Source organism: Muntiacus reevesi, chromosome 20, assembly GCF_963930625.1.
Source record: "Muntiacus reevesi chromosome 20, mMunRee1.1, whole genome shotgun sequence".
NCBI classification, from domain to species: Eukaryota; Metazoa; Chordata; class Mammalia; order Artiodactyla; family Cervidae; genus Muntiacus; species Muntiacus reevesi.
The window spans coordinates 14,561,411-14,583,485 of NC_089268.1; the positions used below are offsets into that span (position 1 = coordinate 14,561,411).

The following is a 22,075-nucleotide window of genomic DNA, read 5'->3' on the forward strand; positions in this document are numbered from 1 at the left end:
GGTCTTTACCCAGTGTCTTCCCATCACTTCCTCATGGCATCCACTCTGTTTCTTGTCTTTCTTATTTGTGCCCAGCTTTTTGGACACCTTGTAGTCTCAAGAACTCTTTAGCTAGCCCCAGTGGTGAAAAAGCAGGATGGGGAAAACAATGGAAACAGTGACAGACTTTACTTCCTTGGGCTCCAAAGTCACCACAGATGGTTACTGCAGCCATGAAATTTAAAGACATTTGCTCCTTGGAAGAAAAGCTATGACAAACCTAGACAACATATTAAAAAGAAGAGACATCACTTTGCCGACAGAAGTCTGTATAGTCAAAGCTATGGTGTTTCCAGTAGTCGTGTACAGTGTGAGAGTTGGACCATAAAGAAGGCTGAGCATTGAAGAACTGATGCTTTCCTACTGTGGTGCTGGAGAAGACACTTGAGAGTCCCTTGGACGGCAAGGAGATCCAACCAGTCAATCCTAAGGGAAGTCAACTCTGAATATTCGTTAGAAGAACTGATGCTGAAGCTCCAATACTTTGGTTACCTGATATGAAGAGCTCATTGGAAAAGACCCTGATGCTGGGAGAGATTGAGGGCAGGAGGAGAGGGGGGCGACAGAGGATAAGTTGGTTGGATGGCATCATTGACTCAACAGGCATGAGTTTGAGCAAACTCCAGGAGATAGTGAAGGACAGGGCAGCCTGGCATGCTGCAGTCCGTGGGTTGCAAAGAGTCGGACTTGACTGAGTGACTGAACAACACCAACAAGGGCTTTTTGGGAGTAGCAGTTCTGGATCTTTTAACACTGCAGAATCTACGGGCACAGTGCCTGGTGGAATCAGCAGTCTGTGGGTAAGGAAGAGCACATTTGTAGTGAACGTCAGACCTCAAGTTTGCCCCAGGCCTTGTGTTAGTCGTTCCACAGACCAGTGACAACAGGGCCCTGTGTGTTATTCTCATGAGCAGTCCCCAGTTGGATTTGGTTCATAGACGTCTTGGCAGGCCATCTTAGTCCGTATTTTCCCTATTCTCCAAGGAGCAAACAGGACAATTCCTTTGCTAGACCTCTGTAGCTTAAAACGAGGCAGATTTCTTAGTTTATCACTGATACATGGGAACAGTGAGTGAGATCACTATCATTCTATGTTTTATTCATAAAAATGCAAATATCTCATTTACTTTATGAAATTTAATAGGAGCTTCTTTTTTTGTAGGAAAAAATATTCATTGTCAAGAGACTATTTCTCCTGTAAATTATTTTGTTAATGCCTACTATTGTCTGAATCTCTCTTAAAATGTAATATTTTTCCATTCTTACTTTTTAGATATAATGCTCCATTTAAAAAAAATATTCAGAATTGGGTGTATAAATTATCTACTTCCTCGGATATAATTGAAGAGTGGCTAGTAGTCCAGAACCTCTGGGTTTATCTTGAAGCTGTCTTTGTAGGTGGTGACATAGCCAAACAGCTTCCACAGGTAAATACGGCTTTTTTAACTGCTGATAGACTAGTTTGGTGTATGCTGTCTATATGTCTCTGTAGAAATCTTCAGAAAGACATATGGTCATGTCTTGATGGTTTGCACCAGTGGTTTGCAAACTGTGGCCAACTCACCTATTTTTGTAAATATAGCTTTATTGGAATACAACCATGTCCATTCATTTCTGTCCTGTCTGTGACTGCTTTAGCATTACCATGGCACAGTTGAGTAGTTGTAACAGAAACCATATGGCCTTACAAAGCCTAAAATGTTTGATATCTTGCCATCAACAAAAAATTTGCCAACTGCTGGCCTTTAATTTACATTAATAGAAAGAAGAAACTCATAGTATTTTATAAATATACATTATAAACATAATATTTTCAAATCTCCAGGTTGTCTGAGGAGGTGAGGTGCATTCAAATATGATACTACTAAGTTATCATAGAAGAGAAGTTCAAGAAGAGAAGTTCATCTCTTCTAAGAGTTAGACTTATTCCTCTGAGTTAAAATAATCTGTAATCCGTAAACACAAATTAACTACTAGTAAGTTAACTAATAGTAGATCAGAAATAGGAAGCAAGGAAACTTAGCCTTAGAAACCTGTAACAAATTATTTAAAACAGCTTTATTGAGACCTTTTAAATGAATACCCATACATTACTAATAACTTTGTTCTATAGAGGTAGTTTTCCTTTTGTAAAATTAGTCCTGTTCTTTTGAATTTCCATACCTATGGCATCTCTATGGGGCTTCCCTGGTGGCTCAGACGGTAAAGAATCCACCTGCAATGCAGGAGAACCGGATTTGATCCCTGCTAGAGAAGGGAATGGCTCCCCCCTCTAGTATTCTTGCCTGGAGAATTCCATGGTCAGAGGAGCCTGGCAGGCTACAGTCCATGGGGTCGCAAATCTTTGTAGATTAAAAGTCAACGACAAAAGCATTTTGAAAGTAGCTGGTTTCCCTTTGCAACACATTTTTAAAACAGAAATCTTTTCTTTTTTAATCAGAAAGTTATTTTTTTTTCAAAAGTGCACTTAAAACTTTTGATAGAGGCAAGATTATGCCAATTTCTAAAAGCATTTTTGCAATAGAATGCAAGCTTAATATCATTCATAGTAAATAGTAAATTTTCATTTGAAAAAATTTAAATGAAGCTTTGTTTTGGGTTTTTACTGTTTTCTCCTTTTCTTTTTCCTGGGGCACTATTAAGTTTTAATTATTCCAAAGATACTGAGATCAAATTATTTTCACGCTTCTTCAGTTTGCTCATCAAACCAAAACACCTGGGGTGCTGAAAGACTAGATTTGCGATTTAAGTTGATAGCACTGAAAATTAATCATGCAGCACTTTGAAAAATGTATTAAATGTATGGAAATGAATTAGTGATAAACCCTATGTGATAGGACAGCATTTCAATAAGCAGTTTTATGTCTTTGGGTTTCTGTTGTTCAAAGTTAATTTAGATGAAAAAAAAAATGCTCCTTTAAGTTATGTAGCCTAAGATTAATAGGGTGGCTTGAGGAGCTATAGGAGATGTCATAGTGAAGACTTTGCTTCATTCAGTCATCCACATGCCGACTTTTACTGACTATGTGTTTGTCTTTAGGAAGCAAAACGTTTTCAGAATATCGACAAATCATGGATAAAGATAATGCAGCGAGCTCATGAGAATCCCAATGTGATTAGTTGCTGTGTTGGAGATGAAACCATGGGGCAGCTTTTACCTCATTTACACGAACAATTAGAAGTATGTCAGAAGTCACTTACAGGGTAAGAGTTTAATTTTTTCATTGCCTAACATTTTATATGTGATGGTGTTTTATCCCAAACAAATTAATAGAATTGACTGCATTTCTGGTTTGGTAGTGATGGTTGAAGTGGTGTTAGGAATTTAACATTTCACATAAATTTAATTTCTTTGTAAAAAAAGACACTTTCAACTTAGGGTGGGTGAATTAAGGCATTGTATGAGTTTTGTAGGGCTGCTGTGACAAATTACTGCAAACTGGGTGGTTTAATATGACAGGAACTTATTTTCTCACAGTTCTGAAGACCGTAAGTCTAAAGTCAAGGTAGCAGCCCCTTCTGAAGGCTCTAGGGAGAATTTTCCCTTGCCTCTCCCAGGTTTTGGTGGCTCTGGGACTACCCTTGGCTTGTGGCTACATAACTCCAGTCTTTTATGTTCTTCTCCTCTTCCTGTGTGGCTCTTATGAGGATACTTGTCATTGGATTTAGGGCTCATCTGGATAATCCAAGATGATCTCCTCTCGAGATATTTAACTTCAGTACATTTGCAAAGGCCTCTTTTCCAAATGAGACCATATTTACAGATTCTAGGAAATAGGATGTGGGCATGTCTTTTGGGGACTACCCATCAACACACTGCAGGTGTGGAGTAGAGAGGTGCACTCAGGGAGCAATTAGCCAAACAAATTCACAGACAATTTTCTTCAAAGGCAGTTCTTTCTCACTTTCTTTTTATTTATTTATTTTTTAAAATTTTATTTTATTAGTTGGAGGCTAATTACTTCACAACATTTCAGTGAGTTTTGTCATACATTGAAATGAATCAGCCATAGAGTTACACGTATTCCCCATCACTTTCTTTTCAAATAGGGTGAAAATATACTCCAGTTTGTCCAAATTTTTGCCTTTGTCCTGACTGAATGGCTAGTTGCCCCCACCCCACTTTCACTCTCAAAATATCCTGGTTTGGAGATAAATTGTATGTTCACCCGGCATTTAAGCTTGAGGTTCACAGTACTCTTAGAAGGGTTGCAGGAGGGCTCGTGATGAGAAAGAATACTATAGATGATGCCTTGCTCTGAATCACTTTCTTATTTCCACTTGTTTTCCCAAGTGCCATCTATGGTGGAGCGGGACTTTTCAAATGGGAAATGGCTATAAGTGTTTGCTACTATCTTACTGATATTAGTGATTGTGTCTTGTCTAAAAACCCCAAAATTAGTAATTCAGAAAAAATTATTTGGTAATGTGACTTTATTTAAAGGTATTTGGAGAAGAAGCGATTACTATTTCCAAGATTCTTCTTTGTGTCTGATCCAGTTCTCCTGGAAATTCTTGGACAAGCCAGTGATTCCCATACCATCCAGGTGTGTCATCTAAATGTCTGTTACCTAAATCCTTTTTTTCCGTAGCCTGTGTAATAAAAAATAAAAATGAAGTTAACGTCTTAAAAGTGCAGTCAGGAAAGAAGAGTATTAAAAATTACATTGGTTATAAAATGCCTCATTTTCTTTGTATTTGGAGCCCATCAGCTGGAGGCAAGAGCTATAAATTATGCAACTCACCAGTTGGGTGATCTTAGCCAGTTACTTAATTTTCTGTGTCTCAGTTTTCTTGTCTGTAAAATCGGAATATTAATCATTTCCACCTCATAGGCTTGTCACAAGAATTATGCAAGATAATTGCATCAAAAGTACCTGACACAAAGTATGTGCTCACTACATGTAGCTCATTGTTATGAGTATTTAAATCTAAATATTCTTAGATCAGATAGGGATTGTGGTTTAAATTTGTCCCTTTTTTCCTGTCCAGCATGCTTCTCAAATGCTTTTAGCCATTTCGAAGGGCAGTAATTCCAGGAGGAAGAGAAAAACTACAGAGAACTGAGTGTGGCGGCAGTGAAACCCCATCCCAGGACCGTTTCTGGTTTGGGAAGCTGGGAAGCAGCTAATGATACCGTCCTTGTTGGTTTCCGGGGAGTTGTGGGGATGAGAAAGGACAGGAAGGAAGCAGAAGCTTTGTGAGGCAGACGCAGAGCCAAGAGAGGAGGACTGAGCTGTCCCTGGGAGGGAGGGGACAGGGACAGTGTGGTTCAGTCTCCAGTGGGAGGAGGATGACAGTCACTAGTTCAGTCTCCATAATGTAAGAGGAGGGGCATCTGGAGGTCTTGGAGGAAACATTGTGGAGGGCTGGATTTAAGTGGGCTTCCAAGTCAGTCAGGGGTCAAAGAAGAGGTTTTTGTTGGTTTTTTTTGAGACAGTGAAGTAAATTCTTAATCTTCTACAAATATTAAAAAAAAAAATAGCAAAGCTTTTAAGAAACGTCTCAATGGTTTTTGTGTTTGCATGCATGCTCAGTTGACCCGTCGTGTCTGACTCTTTGTGACCCCATGGACTGTACCCTGCCAGACTTCTCTGTCCATGGAATTATCCAGGCGAGAATACTGGAGTAGATTGACATTTCCTCCCCCAGGGGATCTTCCCGACCCAAGGATTGAACCCACGTCTCCTGCAGCTTTTGTATTTAACCTCATGTATGATGTGTTTGCTCTGTCTTGTGTTTTCTTATAGCCACATCTCCCTGCAGTGTCTGACAACATAAATGAGGTGACCTTTCATGCAAAAGACTACGATCGTATCATGGCTGTCGTATCAAGAGAAGGAGAAAAAATCATTGTAATTTAACTTGATTAAAGTTTTGTTAGGGTTTCTTTAAAATTTAGAATGCAGTTCTCTTATGAGAGAAAGGGAGGGCCTTGAGTCAGGTTCTAGTTCTGTAGTCCTGGCTTTGTTACAGACTAGTTTAGATAACTCATTTAATTTCTCTGGAATTCATTTTATCACCCATACAATGAAAGTTTTAGACCAAATGATCTTTATACTTCTTGCTACATTGTTAATTAATTTTACTCATGATTTAAATATTTTGTGTGAAACTGTTTGCTTCACCTTGAGGTACTGTGATTTAGGACATTTGTAAAAATATCAAATTACTGTCCATTTGTAACCTACTTGTAATATACTTTTTCAGTTGGATAATCCTGTTATGGCCAAAGGTCCCGTGGAGATTTGGCTTCTGGACCTATTAAAAATGCAGATGTCATCATTGCACAATATAATTAGATCTGCATTCTATCAAATCAGTGATTCAGGATTTCAACTGTTACCTTTCCTCAATCACTTTCCAGCACAGGTGAGGATGCACAACATTCAAAGAGTAGAAGTAAGGGGGACAGACATTCAGGGAACAGTCAGCCTGATGGTGTGGAAGCTGTTCTGTGTGTTAGTCGCTCAGTCATGTCCAACTCTTTGTGACCCCGTGGACTGTAGACTGCCAGGCTCCTCGGTCCATGGAATTCTCCAGGCAGGAATACTGGAGTGGGTTGCCATTTCCTTTTCCAAGGAAGCCGTTCTAGCTTTGAACAAGCTAGAGGGGCCCACCCATCCCCAGGCCCCCAGCTATCCACTTGTCCTCTCCTACACCACTCTAGTCCAACCCACCCGGTCCCCCCAGAAGAGGGTTTGCACTGTTCTCCCACTGTTGAGGATCTTCACTGAGACTAAAGCACTAAAGAGAAATTTCATCTTGTATAAAAGACACCTGTGTATGTATAAAAACATCTATCTCTATCCATACGAAGATAAGTATAGACACAGATACAGATATAGACATACATAAAAGGGGTCACCATATCTTTTCCTGAAATGAAATCCATCTTGCCTTTTGTTTACTTTCCCTTCAAGTAATTAAACATTGGCATAATCTGTTGAAGGACTTCTTCTCATGAGCTAAGTTTTTAGAGAGAAGACATTGAAGAGGCTGGAGCGGGTGTTTTCTTGAAAAGCCCTCCTGCCCTTTGACTCTTGTGTCGTGTGCCAGGTGTTATTAAAGCTGGACATGGCAAGTGAGGAAGTAGCAGTTTCATTACATTTTCAGCCAAGGTAAATGAAGAGTGATGATTTGTGATCTGGGACAGAGACAGTGAGGGATAGAAGGCAAGAAAAATATAGGCGGGTTTAACAAAACCCAGCTGCTCTTCCCAACCCAAACCCCAAATCCTGAATTACTGCCCACACAGCGGAGACAGCTGAAATGCTATGATACTATTCATATGACACTAGATACAAATACAGAGTCAATCGTCAATGAAGAGAATACGTTAATATTGTTTTGTATTGTATAATATTCTTGGCAAGCTTTAATATTCTTATTAGCATTATTACCTTTGTGACAAAGTTTTATAAAATACTGTATTTGATAAGCTGAGGAAAATAGCTCCTTAGACTAAATCAACATAGTTTCCCTCCTGCAGGAAAGCATGATTACAGTTGGAAGGAGATATAGCATTACAGTTGGAAAAGCTGAAAAGCAAATTTAAAGCAGTGGTGAAGCTGGACAGGATATAATAGGAAAATTGACCAACTTTTAGGACTTTCATATAATGTGTGTATGTATTTTTAGATAAAAGATTTTTAGGTAAAAATCATAACATTGTAGTAGGCAAATTTCACTTGTATGGAAAAATTGCTTTAAAGAGTAATGAATATGTATATTCATTTTCTGTATTTTCATTCAATATATACTTATTTAATATATTCATTCAATATATATATTACTGTCTTTAAATTGCATTTTAAAAAGCAGTTTTCCAGAATCAATTTTCCCGTTACTCTGTTAATTTTTTATCTAAAATTGTTTAAAATTTCACCTCCTTTTTTTTCTCAAATGCATTTTGAAGATTTTGAACACAATGGATCCTTGTTGCAAAAATTTGGAAACATTTGAAGAATATAAAAGTGAAAATAAAATTGTCCCATATTTCCACCACCTGGAAATGATGACAGTATTTTAGTGTGTTCCTTTTCAGTATTTTTTACTGTGCTCATCATAGACACCAAATAATATTGATGAGAATTTTGTTTTTTATTTTTATTTTGTGTTTTATTGTAATGAAACATCCTCCAGTTTTCACCGTGAAGTCCCCTGCCTTCTTAAACCTAGTGAGAAACATAATTTATAGTCAGTTTTTAAAATGTACCACTATGTAGTGATTTTGCAGGGTCTATAAGTCTCTTTGGTCTTTAAATCAGACAGCCTTACACTGCCATTTCTGCCTTGTTTCTCTCTGCATTGTGCAAAGAGAATCTGCTTGCTATCCGGAGCTTCCCGACAGCAGCTATTTCCTATCCATCCCAGGGCTTTGTTTATCTTCACCTGCAGACCCAGGACTGGCCACTGTTCTAGCAGGAAAATTATTGATGTTCCAGAGGAAGCAGGGATAAGGAGAGGGCTTTATTCCTGCTTTACCTACGTTGAACACCATGCCTGTAGAATCCATATGCCAGTCACACACTTTCCTTCCTCTACCAGATGTGGAATTCCTCTTTGGTTCAAATGATCTTGGATCAGTTGCCTGACTCTGGGGAAGAACAGAAGCTCCCAAAGGGACAGTTGTTGCAGACGAGGGGGTGAGGGGAGGGCAAGTTCTGACCGCTTTCATTTCCTTTCCTGGGGCAGAAATCGTAGGTAAGGTGACCATCAACTCACAGTTTTCCTATGCCTTCTTCAGGAGGCAAAGGACAAGCTTCCCCCTATCTGACTTTCTGTCTCTGTCTATCTCTGTCTCTTTTAGATCTATATGTAGAAAGAGAAGTAGATGTACATAGAGGTAAGGATATTAGAAAGAGATAGGCAGCATATCCTTTTTAGAAGATGCAAACAAACCTTTGGAAAATTCTGCTGAAGAAAAATACACAGTAATCTATTATTTCCACTTGTTTTTCTGAGAAAGGAAAGTCATTGTATGAAGGTATATGGGTCTTAAACCCTCTATAGAAAAATTCCCCAAGCATATTCCATTAATGCACATATAATTCCATAAATCATAGCAGTTGTTTAAATTATTATCTGTCCACATTGAAATGAATAATCAATTGTTTGAACTTTCAGTGATTTCTCCCCTTTGAGAGTGAAGAAATGCATGTCCTTTTTTTAGATGAAAATCAATAAGACTGTTCACCTCAATGTGAATAAGTGACCACTAAATTTTATCACAGGTATGATTTAAATATTTGGTAAACTTATTTGTCTGCTGGATTTCTAGGTTGGGCTTCTGGGAATTCAGATGTTATGGACACATGATTCAGAAGAGGCTTTAAATAATGCAAAAGATGACAGGAAAATCATGCAAGTGACAAACCAGAAATTTTTGGATATTCTGAATACTCTAATTAGTCAGACAACACATGACCTGAGCAAGTTTGACAGAGTGAAATTTGAAACTCTAATTACCATCCATGTGCATCAGAGAGATATTTTTGATGACTTGGTAAAGTATTTTTTTTCTTAATTTAAAGTAATCTAGTGTATTAATAAGTTAGTGCTTCTAATAATTAACGGTTAAGTATTATACATACTTCTAGCTTATCTGAACCTTCCATCTGTTTGGTCCTTTCTCACAACCAGCTTTGCCTGTACAATGTCTACAAATATATACTGGTAGTTTTATATATAGATAAATATAGTAGATATAGTAGTAGATATGTTTGGTAGTTTTAACAGTCATGTGTGTGTATTCAGGTTTGGCATTCTGAAAGTCTGGAATCAACTGATGTGATTGAACTGTTTAAGCCAATAACCAGGAATATGATATAATTTAGGTGGGCTTGGTCGTGAGTTACGTCAATATTAGTTCATGACTTGGCCCCTGCACTTAGAGGACAAGAAGAGTCTGCAGAAAGAGGCATGCCACTCCAGATTGGTAGTTAGCAATTTTAGTGAGGAAATTTATGGAATAGTTTTGAGGCTTGTCTTGGGCAGCCTCTAGAGGAGTAAATCTCTGCATTTGTCTGCCAGAATTTTGAAAATAACTTTATTGAAATATAGTTGATTTACAGTGTTGTGTTAGTTTTTGCTATACAGAAAAGTGGATGAGTTATGCATATCCATATTCCCCCCCCTTTTTTAGAGTCTTTCCCCATATAGGTCATTACAGCATATTGAGTAGAGTTTCCTGTGCTATTCAGTAGGTCTTTATTGTTACCTATTTTGTATACAGTAGTGTGTATATGTCAGTCCTGATCTCCCAATTTATCCCTCCCCACTTACCCCCTGGTAGCTTTGTTTTCTCCATCTGTAACTCTATTTCATTGTCTGCCAGAATCTTATAAGTTTGTATAGAGGCCTTAACTACCTCCTGTACCATCCAGATGGTCTCAACGGCATGTTCCTCTCTCAAAGGTGAAAATAGTTCCCACTACGGGAACAGTAGGCAGAATGCCCATTCCAGGGACAGAGAACGGGGTGAGGAACCTGTGATTTCCTGGGTCCATCCAGCTCATGGGTCCACCTGCAGTCATGTCTTCCAGATTAGCTCCTCCAACTGTTGAGCCAGTTGTGAAAAAAGTGCAGATTGAATAGAACCAAGCTTCAGGTTCCTATGACTTCCAAGCTTCCTATGGCTGTTCAGTTGATAGTGTCCAACAAGTCTTCATGGACTTGATGTGGGCAAGGTTCTGCAGAGTGGGGGTAGGAGGGATATTTGAATTCCCTTTGGAAACAGGACCCTAACAAGTGGTCTTGAGAAGTAGTTGTCTATTATGGGATAGGAGGCCCAGGTAGTTTTGATAGTCCGTCATTTTGACTAGCTTTGTTTTTTTACTACCATTGCATTATTCTGTTTAACGTTTCTAAAAAAATTTTGAACATGCTGCTCTACTTTATTTCTTAACTTTTTATTTATTCATTTTTGGCTGAGCTGAGTCTTTGTTGGGATACATGGGCTCTTCATTGCTGCGAGTGGGCTTTCTCTAGTTATGGCAAGCGAGGGCTACTCTGTAATTAGGGTGGTGACTTCTCTTGTGCAGGGCATGGGCTCTAGGCTCATGGGCTTCAATTGTTGTGTGGCTCTCAGGCTTAGTTTCCTCCGGCATGTGGAATCTTAATTCCCAGACCAGGGCTTGAACCCATGTCCCCTGCATTGGCAGGCAGATTCTTAACCTCTGGACCACCAGGGAAGTCCCTGACTTGATCTGTCTTTAAGGTATCTTTTTCCTTCATCAGAGACCCACAAGTCATGCAACTTGGGGCCCATTTTTTAGAGACTATGATTCCCAGGCTACCTGTTACCAACTTGTATCAAAAGTTCTGATCAGATAAGTTGTATTTACTGAAGATTAAAGGGCATGGAGTCCATTTATTCCCCTGTAATCTAGATCCTTCTTTCTCAAAAGTATGTACGACAACCGGTTGCACTGGCCTCAGCTAGGAGCTTGTTTGAAAAGCAGAATCTTCAGCCTCCCCACCATACCCCTCTGCAGACCTACTGAATCATCCTCTGTATTTCAGTACAACTTTCAGGAGATTCATAAGTATATTAAAGCTCAAGAAACTCTGCTCTAGGATTTCTCTGGTTCATACTAATCATCAAAAAGCCACACACTTAGACCGTATTGCTTTGGCCTTCTACAGATTTGCTTAATTGCCATTACCATTATCCTTTGGTTTTCCTTGAAGTCCACTTCAAGAAGCAGTCATATGGAATCCATTACTATACCTGCTATGAATGTGCTGTTGAGAATATCTGTACATTTCTCACTGTCTCTTAAAGTTGAGGTCTCATGGAAGATCCTTCTTTTTAAAATCAAAACGCTGAGCATAGCTTTACTTGCCTTACTTGCCTTTTTTTTTTAAAAGAAAGTATATACGTAGTTAAAACTCTGAAGCCGTTTTTCTTTTTATCTCAGTTGCTAGTGAACTCATCCTCAGTTTGCATTCCAAGTAAAATAGTACCTCGCAGCCCGCATGTATGCATTTTATTTTTCCATGTATAATGCTTAGAACATAATGTATTTTGATATACAGTAACAACTCAATAAATACTAGCTATTCTTCTTTATACTCTCCTCCTCGACCCCCTCTTTATTTTTAAAAGTGTGCTTATTTTTATTTATTTTTGGCTGTGCTGGTTCTTTGTTGCTATGTGCAGGCTTTCTCTAGTTGTGGCGAATGCTGCTCTCTAGCTGTGGTCCATGGGCTTCTCAATGTGGTGGCTTCTCTTGTTGCAGAGGATGGATTCTAGGGCATGCAGGCTCAGAGTTGGGGCGCACGGGCTCAGTTGCCCCGTGGCATGTGGGATCTTAGTTCCTGGACCAGGGGTCGAACTTGTGTCCCCTGCATTCTGCAGGCAGATTCTTAACTACTTGACAACCAGGCAAGCCCCGGTCCACCCCCTCTTTACCATCCCATAGGACTGTTGCAAGTAGCTAGCTGACTGCATCTCCATGGCAGAGGGTCCTGTGCTAGAGAACAGAGTCCCTGTGGGTGGACTGGACTGTTACCTGAAAGTAGTCCTTTTAAGGTGGTGAATACAAACTATGCTTTAGGGAAGATAGAATTCTTAACTGGAGTAGGGATCAAGATCATAGACAATGAAACAGCAGCAAAAAGTAAACAGCACGAAGACTGAATGAGATAGAGAACTGAGCATGTACAGTTGCCCGAGTATTTTTCAGTGTCAGCCGAATGACCTGGAAGTGGGCCCCTGGGTGGAGAAGCAGTGAAAGGGACCACTTGCCACTTCTTATATTGATTCCCCTGAGTGGGCAGGACTTGGGTTTCTCCACGTTTGCTGATGGAAAGTCATGAAGCACTGTAGAACGTATTGTGGTGGGATGTTGTTCCTAAATGTGCTCATCAGGTTTCTGTCTCTCGCATCCAGGGTGGTGGGAGCCTCTTGGCCTCCCATGGGTATAGGCCTCTTGGCCCATGGGTGTAAGCTGATGACTGGGCCGATTGATTGGTTTGGCCACAGTGCTGGTGCAAGAAGGCGTGTGTGCGTATAGGGCCATGCCTCTTCCATTGCCATGAGGACGGTGCCCAACCTCTTTCCTCTGCCCTCTGAAGCCTCAGCTCTCTCTTTCTCCGGAGTCCTGGATGCCTCAGCAGTACTGAACTTCTTGCAGTTTCTTGAACACACCAGCCAGATCTTCTGGGTCTTTGTCTAGAATGTTTTGCTCTCTCATGCCTCCATCACCCCTAGCTATTTCCTAGCTAATTTATTATTTCCCTAGCTAATTCCTACTATTTTTGCAGGGTTTAGTTTAGATGTTTCTTTCTCTGAGTGTCTCCCTCAGACCTAGACTAGGTGAGGTCTTCTTGCTACATAATTTCATGACCTTGAGTTTCTTTTCCTACTTTATTGCATTTACTTGTTTATCTGATTTGTCTTTTGCCCTGTTTTGTCAGCTTCAGAAGGCAGGAACTGTGTCTGTTTTTGTTTACCCAGCACAGCACTCCAAGGATAGACTCATTAAATATTCATCCAAGGAAAGACTCAGTAAATATATATTAAATGAAAAGAATCAACTAATGAATGAATGAATAAAAATTGCTTATATGCTATGTTTTATGCTATTGCATTTCAGTATGTAATCTCTTTGTATTTCATGTTTTTAAGGTAAAAATGCATATCAGATCTGTTACTGATTTTGAATGGCTAAAACAGAGTAGATTTTACTTTAAGGAAGATTTGGATCAAACAGTGGTGTCTATTACAGATGTTGACTTTATTTACCAGAATGAATTTCTGGGGTGCACTGATCGTCTTGTTATCACCCCATTAACAGATCGGTAGGAAACTCCATTTTTGTTATTCCATTCTTGTAATTAAATCATGTATTTACAATTGTCTTAAATTTGCATTTGAAATGTTAACAAAAGCATATTGCTGTCTTGTCAGCTCTGGGCTCGCTCATCAAAGCCTAACAGTGAAATAACTGTCGTTACTTAAAAGTACATGTGGGTTAAATTTTTATTTAATAGAAAAAAGTAAAACAATAAAAGGATGCTTGAATGTTGACTATGAGATGTTCAGTAATGAAGTTGAAAAAAAAAAAGGAAAAAAAAAGAAGTTGAGTAATGAAGTTGAGATTACAGGATGGACAAAGATTACAGGTTAAGGCTGTCTAGAGCCTTAAAGAGGGTCATTAGAATTGCAAAGAAGGAAGGTACCTTGTAAATGGTGTCTCCTGGTTTTTCATACGTGGAAGTTGATTCCTAAAGTGATGTTTCTTGGCCAGGTCTGAATGAATAATCAGTTAATGGCACATCCCCTCACCATTCTTTCTAGTATATGACACTAGACAAGTACTGGGTCTTTGCCATTCTTACATATCCTGCAAATACTTGGTTCTATATGTCATGTGTAGAAGACAGTAAATGTTTGTAGAATCGACTTAAACTGGGTCATAGAACAACAAATTCTGCTGTTATTTTAAATAGAGCTGACTCCAGGTAAAATTATGATACAGCAAAATTATGTCTTCAGCCTCTTCTAGACTCATCCGACCTCCCTTTATATGCCCAGTTCCATCACAGTCTAAATTTTTCAGGGTGTTTTCCCTTTGATTGATGTTTATGTATAAAGCTTCATGTCTCATGAAACTTTACCAAGTTTGCTTAGATCTGAAGCAAATGTAACTGAAGCTGCATTATGGATACAAGGGGGTTCATTATATTGTTCTTTACATGTGTCTAAATGAGTGAAACACTTCATAGTAACATGGTTTACTGGCAGTGGTGTGCTGGTGGAGCTGGCTTGTACTAGCCTGCAAGAGCCAATGTCATGCTTCTCTTCCCAGTTTTGTGCTGTCACATTGCCAGCATTGCCATTGGCCATGGTGGACGTATTTATGCCACAGAAATCAGCAGATGTAAAAATTAGATTTGGAATTTCCTGGTGGTCCAGTGGTAGGACTCAACGATTCCACTGCAGAGGATACAAGTTCTGTCCTTGCTTGGGGAACTAAGATCCTGCATGCCACATGGCGAGGCCAAAAAACAGAAATCAGCTTTGTTTTTTTTTCCCCTAGAAGGCTCATTGTTAAACACCTGCCAGCACACCACTGCTTACTTGGTTCTCTGACTTCAGATGTCTCCTGACCACAATGCAAGGAAGGCCTGCAGGTTTTATGTCAGGATTGCATGCCTTTGCAAACACTGTATTACTTGTAATGAATCCCAGCTACTCCAGCCTCGTTTGGTTGCCCATCTTTTATGAGAAAGCATTAGAAGCTCAGTCGTGTCCGACTCTCTGTCATGCAATGGACTGTAGCCTTCTAGGCTCCTCTGCCCAAGGGATTTTCCAGGCAAGAATACTGGAGTGGGTTGCCGTTCCCCTCTCCAGGGGATCTTCCTGACCCAGGGATCGAACCTGCGTCTCTTATGACTCAGGTCGGTTCTTTACCACTAGCACCACCTGGGAAGCCCCTCTCTTATGTGGGTGGCTCAAACTCTAAAGCAAACAGTCTCATTCCAATCACACGGGACTTGCCTGTACCTCGCCATGACTCGTGTTACCGCGTATCCACAGCGCTTTGTCTGATTCATGTTTGCAGGTGCTACATCACTTTGGCACAGGCTTTGGGAATGAACATGGGAGGGGCTCCCGCAGGACCTGCGGGCACCGGCAAAACCGAAACTACGAAAGACATGGGAAGATGTTTGGGGAAATACGTGGTCGTGTTTAATTGCTCAGATCAAATGGATTTCAGAGGACTAGGAAGGATTTTTAAAGGCAAGTGTCAAACACCATTGTGTTATTTTTGGTGGATTTATTTTTATTGCATTTAAATGGTATTTTCTGATAGAAGTCTAAAGTGATAGTGTCCCACATAGCCAAAATTAATGTAGATTGATGCGTATGATATTGCCATTTTTCTGGGTCAAAAATGGCTGGGTGTCATCAATTAAATATCGTTCAATACTACTTCTGGCATTACAGTTCATGAGTTGAATGTGTATTAGATTATGAAAACAGAATCAATTTAATACTGCCTGAAACAATGATGAAGGAGATAAGATCAGGATAGCAAACCAATGACACATGTGACTTCCCTTACTGCATTAAATCCCCCTGAAATAAAGCTTTTTTATTATTTATTTATTTTTGGCTGCACCATGAAGATTATGGGATTTTAGTTCCCCGACCAGTGATCAAACCTGGGCCCTTGGCAGTAAAAGCACAGAATCCTAACCACTGGACCACCAGGGAATTACTGAAATATTTTTTTAAAAGGATGGTAACACTGGAAAACAAGAAGGGAGGGGGCACTGGCAGATGGGAAATATTGACAAAATCTGGAAAGATAAATGGCAGATGGTTTCAGATGGACAAAGAAAAAAGATTAGGGAGCATTTGACCAACTCAGGCCCTGTTGGTCTTCTCTGGTGGTCTCATGCAGACCCAAACTTTTGTTGTTATTCAGTCACTAGGTCGTGACTGTTTGCAACCCCATGGACTGCAGCACCCCAGACTCCCCCGTCCTTCACTATCTCCCGGAGTTTGTTCAAACTTCTGTCCATTGAGTCGGTGATGCTATCTAACTAACCATCTCATCTTCTGTTGCTCCCTTCTCCTCCTGCCCTCAATCTTTCCCAGCATCAGGGTCTTTTCCAAAGAGTCTGGTCTCCACATCAGGTGGCCAAAGTATTGGAGCTTCAGCTTCAGCATCAGTCCTTCCAATGAATATTCAGGGTTGCTTTCCTTTAGAATTTACTGATTTGCTCTCCTTGTAGCCCAAGGGACTCTCAAGAGTCTTCTCCAGCATGACAGTTTGAAAGGATCAATTCTCTGGCACTCAGCCTTCTTTATGGTCCAACTCACATCCGTACATGACTACTGGAAAAACCATAGCTTTGACTATATGACCTTTTGTCAGCAAAGTGATGTCTCTGCTTTTTAATACATTGTCTAGGTTTGTCATGGTTTTCCTTCCAAGGAGCAAGCGTCTTTTATTTTCATGGCTGCAGTCACCATCTGCAATGATTTTGGAGTCCAAGAAAATCCATTGTTTCCCCATCTATTTGTCATGATGTGATGGGACAGGATGCCATGATCTTAGTTTTTTGAATGTGGAGTTTTAAGTCAGCTTTTTCACTCTCCTCTTTCACCCTCATCAAGAGGCTCTTTGGTTCCTCTTCACTATCTACCATTAGAGTGGTATCATCTGCATATCTAAGGTCATTGATATTTCTCCCAGCAATAAACACTGAATGATATCTACATGATCAAATTTACATCTTATCTTGAACTTCCCCTTGAAACTCTGAATTCACATAATACAACTGATAACCTGCTCCTTGATATTGCCCCTTAAATATCTAACAGGTCCAGAGTCACTGTATCCCAAACCAAACTTCCGATCCTCCCTCCCCATCTCGACTTCTTCGTCAGCCTTCCTTGACACATTAAATACCCACTCTATTCTCCGAGATACTTAAACAGAAATCTTTGACTTTTCCTTTTTACCTCTCTTTCTCTCATGCTCACGTCCAACTGTCAGCAAACACTATTAGCTCTACTTTCAGACCACATCCAGCACCAGCCACCTTTTGTTAGCCCACTGCTGTCGTCCTGGTTCAAGCCAATCATTATCTCTCTCTCGCCTGTGCTGCTCCGATAAGCCTCCTAATTGGTCTCCCTGAGTTTACCCCTGTGCTCTCCATTCTCATCTCAAATCTAGAGCCTTCTAATTGTAAGTCAGGTCACGACACTCTTCTGCTGAAGGCTGGGCCCTGGCTTCGCTCACAATAAGAGCCGAGATCCTTACGTTGGTCCTCGTATTGTTTCACACAGTCACACCTGCTCCTTCCCTGTTGCATTGCTCTGACCTGATCTCGTCTCCTGACCCGGTTCCCTCACCGTCTCTACTGCAGCCACACTGCCCTTTGTGATGCTTCTCAAACATCCCGAATCACACTCCCTCCACCTTATGCCTGCCGATCTTTAGATCCTTTCCCCAGATATCCATCCACATAGCTCACTTGATAAAGGACACCCACTGCAAACACCGTAGTACTGAAAATTTGAAAGCGTTCTCTGAGATAAGGTATAAGATGAGGATTTCCATTACTTTTACTTCCACTCACCACTGTGTTTTGTATCCTACCCATCGCAGTAAGGCATAACAACAGACAGCAAAAGTACAAAGACTGGAAAGAAAGAAACACAAAATATCGTCATTTACAAGTGATATTGTAAACAATAAAGTCAACAAAGCTATAGGAGGTAGAATTTAGCAAGTTTACTTGAATATGAAATAAACACAAATTTTATTTTAGTTATCCATAAAAAAAGTTAGAAACTGAAAATCTCAGAAAGATATCACTTAGGTAGTGCCAGTGGTAAAGAGCCCCAGTGCCAGTGTAGGAGACACGAGAGACGAGGGTTTGGTCCCTGGGTCAGGAAGATCTCCTGGAGGAGGGCACGGTAACCCATTCCAGTGTTCTTGCCTGGAGAATCCCATGGAGAGAGGAGTCCGGTGGGCTGCAGTCTGTAGGGTCACGAAGAGTTGGACATGACTAAAGCGACTTGATAAACAGCCAAATGGAACATAGTAGAGGATGCAGAAATAGGCCAGGAACACTGACATGTGGAAAAGGTGGTATTGAAAATCAGTGATGAAGAGAGAGAATTTGCAGTGTCATTCTGGTACACTGGATGATTACTATTTAACAAGGGAAATTAGATCCCTGCATATATAAAAATTGAATCCCTACAACATGCATAAAAATAATTTTGAGGGATTAAGTGCTTAACTATGATAGGCAAAACCTGTATGACCTTTAGAAAGTAACAAAGGCACATATCTGTTCTCAGAGTAGAAAGGGACTTTTTATACAAAACCCACAAACTATAAAGAAAAGACGAATACGTTTAAGCAGGATAGGAGGATATCCCTGTAACAGATACCATGGGATTGCTCATCCAGCTCTTATCTTTAGTTACTTGCCTGTTGGAAATATATACATTGAACAACTCAGACTTGAACTGTGCAGTTCCACTTATACACAGATTTTTTAAACTAAATACATACTACAGTACTATATGACCTCAGGTTGGTTGAACCCCTGTATGTGGAACTGTGGATGTGAGAGGGCTGACTGCAAAGTTATATGTGGATTTTCAACTTTGTGGAGTGTCCATGCCCCTAACCTCTATGTTGTTTAAGGGTCAATTGTGTGTGTGTGAATGTGTGTGTGTGTATGTGTATAATTTTATAATCTTTTGTGATATGTCTCTTTTTGAGACTTCTCAAAAACTGGGAGAAGATATTTTAGCATGTATGGCTGACAAAAGATTAATATCTAGCATTAAGAAAGATTTTCTTTAGACTTCCCTATTGGTCCAGTGATTAAGACTCCACACTTACACTGCAGCGGGCAGGGGTTCTACCCCTGGTCAGAAAACTAAGATCTCCATGTGTGTGTGGTGTGGCCAAAAAAAAAAAAAAGAGAGAGAGAGAGAAAGAGTTTCTTCAAATCATTAAGAAATACAAAACAATACTGTTCTCACTGTTGTTAATTGGTAAGAATGAAAAAGTCTGACAAACCACTGTTGGTAAGGGTGTGTAGAAACTGTAAATCTCAGTACTTCTGTGTGTATAAGTTGGTAGAATTGCTTCAGAGAACAGTAAATAAATCAATTTATTTGATGATACACTGCATAGATATAGTATTTTATAGATACAGTATATAGAAAAATAAATAGATACACACAAATTTTGAACAAGCCAAGTATAGAGTATTGGTGAATGCACACAAGCAGTCGTTTACAGGTATGCATAAGAACCGTTGACATCAAATTCAGAGTAGAGGTTACCTCTGGAGAAGGAGGGAGTGTAGATCCAAGAAAGACCTACGTGGACTTGAATTGTAGTTCCAGTATTTTATTTTTTAGGATGAAATCTGAAGCAAAATTGTTAAGATTTGGTAGGTGGGTACATGGATATTCACTATATTGTTTATTGTAATTGCCTGTCCTTAAAAAAAAATAATTTAAACCCAAAGAATCACTTAATGAAAGAGAATGCTCTTCTGTGTATCACTCCTGGCTTAATGATTGAAGATGGCTGAGAGGAGCAGACTAGAGCACCAGGTAAATCCTAGAATGCCAAAACTATAGCAGAAAGCAGAGAAAAAGAAAAGAAAGTGGCTGTCTCCAGTATTTCTCCCCCATGTAAATGCTCTGAAGTGGGAGTCCTGACAAAGTTTATCGCCAGGTGGGGGTTGTCCCAGAGAGGCAAGCATTGTGCCAGGACAGTCCCCAAGCCCCAGACGCAGAGGATAATCTCTCCTGCCTCTCTCATGCCTTCCCCCCAATCGCCAGAGGCAGCCATACACAGTGCAAACAGGAATTTGCGTTTGGAATGAGAAGATACACCCATATGCAGAAATAACCTTGTCTCATCAAATATTTGAAGAAATTAAGGAGTCATTCCCTCCAAACAGTAAAGAGACCCACTGACCACCTACCTAAACAGAAAAAAATGCAAAAGTAACTAAAGTTAATAGCTTCAGAGAGATTCAAGAATTTGTTTAGCCAATTAAAGAAACATATAACCAATTAAAACAAAAAAACAGGCTGCTATGAAAAGAATAACAATTGGAATAATCAGAAATTGAAAAAAACAAAACTTGAGTTTTTTTTGAGTTGGAATATCTAGCCAAGTGAGCATATTGCAGAAAGAAATGGAAAGTTTGACAGAAGAATTTCAGGGTCGTAGGAATAGATATGTAAGTTCCAGTATCCATAAAATGGAAATTCCCAAAGAAGAGAGAAGAAAAAGTGGGGGTAGGTGGGTGGAAGCAATAATAAAAGAAAAGTGTTTTGTGGGGACTCTCTTCCCCCTCTTCGTGTCTATGCTGAGAGCTTTGTACTTTCCTTCTCTTTAATAAATCCTATTCGCTTGCTTAAAAAAAAAAAAGAGAAGAGTGTTTCGTGCAGTTAAAGATAATAAAGGTTTTTCATCCTTTGAGATTAGATAGGAGCAGTATTCCTGATATCCAGGTCTTCCTTTGTGCTGGGTTTCATAAGGAATAAATAAACATCTTTTGACCATTCCCTGTCTCACTCAGCTTCCAGACATTTCTCTCATTGCAACAAGAAAGGAACAGAGTGATCTGACCCGGATAGGGCATCCCTTATTTTGTTAATTTCCCCAAACATTATGGCTCCCTCACCTCCATCCCCACTGGAGGTGGCACATCCAGAGTGAATCAATTTTTATCACCCTTCAGCATCCCTGGTGGAATGACGAGTCTGTACTTTCATTTCAGCAGTATACTGTTTCCATTGTTTTGGTGATGATGTACAAATAATTAAACTTCTCTATATCACTGGAGTTAAATATGTCTTTATAAACAGCCAGATGTGAAGTTTATATAAATTGTATTTCACTGTATAATTGTTTGAGGGTGCTTTGGAGAAATGATTTCTATCAAGAAGGTATATTACAAAGTAAAACTTATCAAACTAACTGTTTTTCACACCAGGTCTGGCACAGTCAGGTTCCTGGGGGTGTTTTGATGAGTTTAACAGAATTGAATTGCCTGTGTTATCAGTGGCAGCCCAGCAAATTTACATCGTCTTGACAGCAAGAAAAGAGAGAAAAAAACAGTTTATTTTTTCTGACGGTGATTGTGTTGATTTAAATCCAGAATTTGGAATCTTCTTAACAATGGTGAGAACATAGGTGTTACATATTTTAAAATTTTTTTATTGAAGTATGGTTGATATACAGTGTATTAGTTTCTGGTGTACAACAAAGTGACTCCGTTATATATGTGTGTATATATATATTATGTTCTTTTCTGTTATAGGTTATTTTATAAGATTTTGAATACAGTTCCCTGTGATATATATATATACTAGGATCTTGTTGTTTATCTATTTTATATATAGTACTTTGTATCTGCTAACCCCAAATTCCTAATTGGATCCTCCTCCACCCACTTTCCCCTTTGGTAATCCTAAATTTGTTTTCTTTGCCATTTGTGTCATAGTTTAGATTCTACC

At 39.5% G+C, this 22,075-nt stretch overlaps 1 protein-coding gene across 1 annotated transcript in view; it reads left to right on the forward strand.

Annotated features, from left to right (window-relative positions):
* DNAH8 (dynein axonemal heavy chain 8) overlaps positions 1-22,075 on the forward strand; it is a 315,169-nt gene that overhangs the window by 114,698 nt on the left and 178,396 nt on the right. Inside the window, exons 33-41 of the mRNA XM_065912223.1 lie at positions 1,313-1,466; positions 3,080-3,243; positions 4,484-4,586; positions 5,790-5,894; positions 6,250-6,411; positions 9,323-9,547; positions 13,676-13,848; positions 15,615-15,793; positions 21,553-21,740. Coding sequence (XP_065768295.1) covers positions 1,313-1,466; positions 3,080-3,243; positions 4,484-4,586; positions 5,790-5,894; positions 6,250-6,411; positions 9,323-9,547; positions 13,676-13,848; positions 15,615-15,793; positions 21,553-21,740 — 1,453 coding nt within the window. The remainder of the gene's footprint in view (positions 1-1,312; positions 1,467-3,079; positions 3,244-4,483; positions 4,587-5,789; positions 5,895-6,249; positions 6,412-9,322; positions 9,548-13,675; positions 13,849-15,614; positions 15,794-21,552; positions 21,741-22,075) is intronic.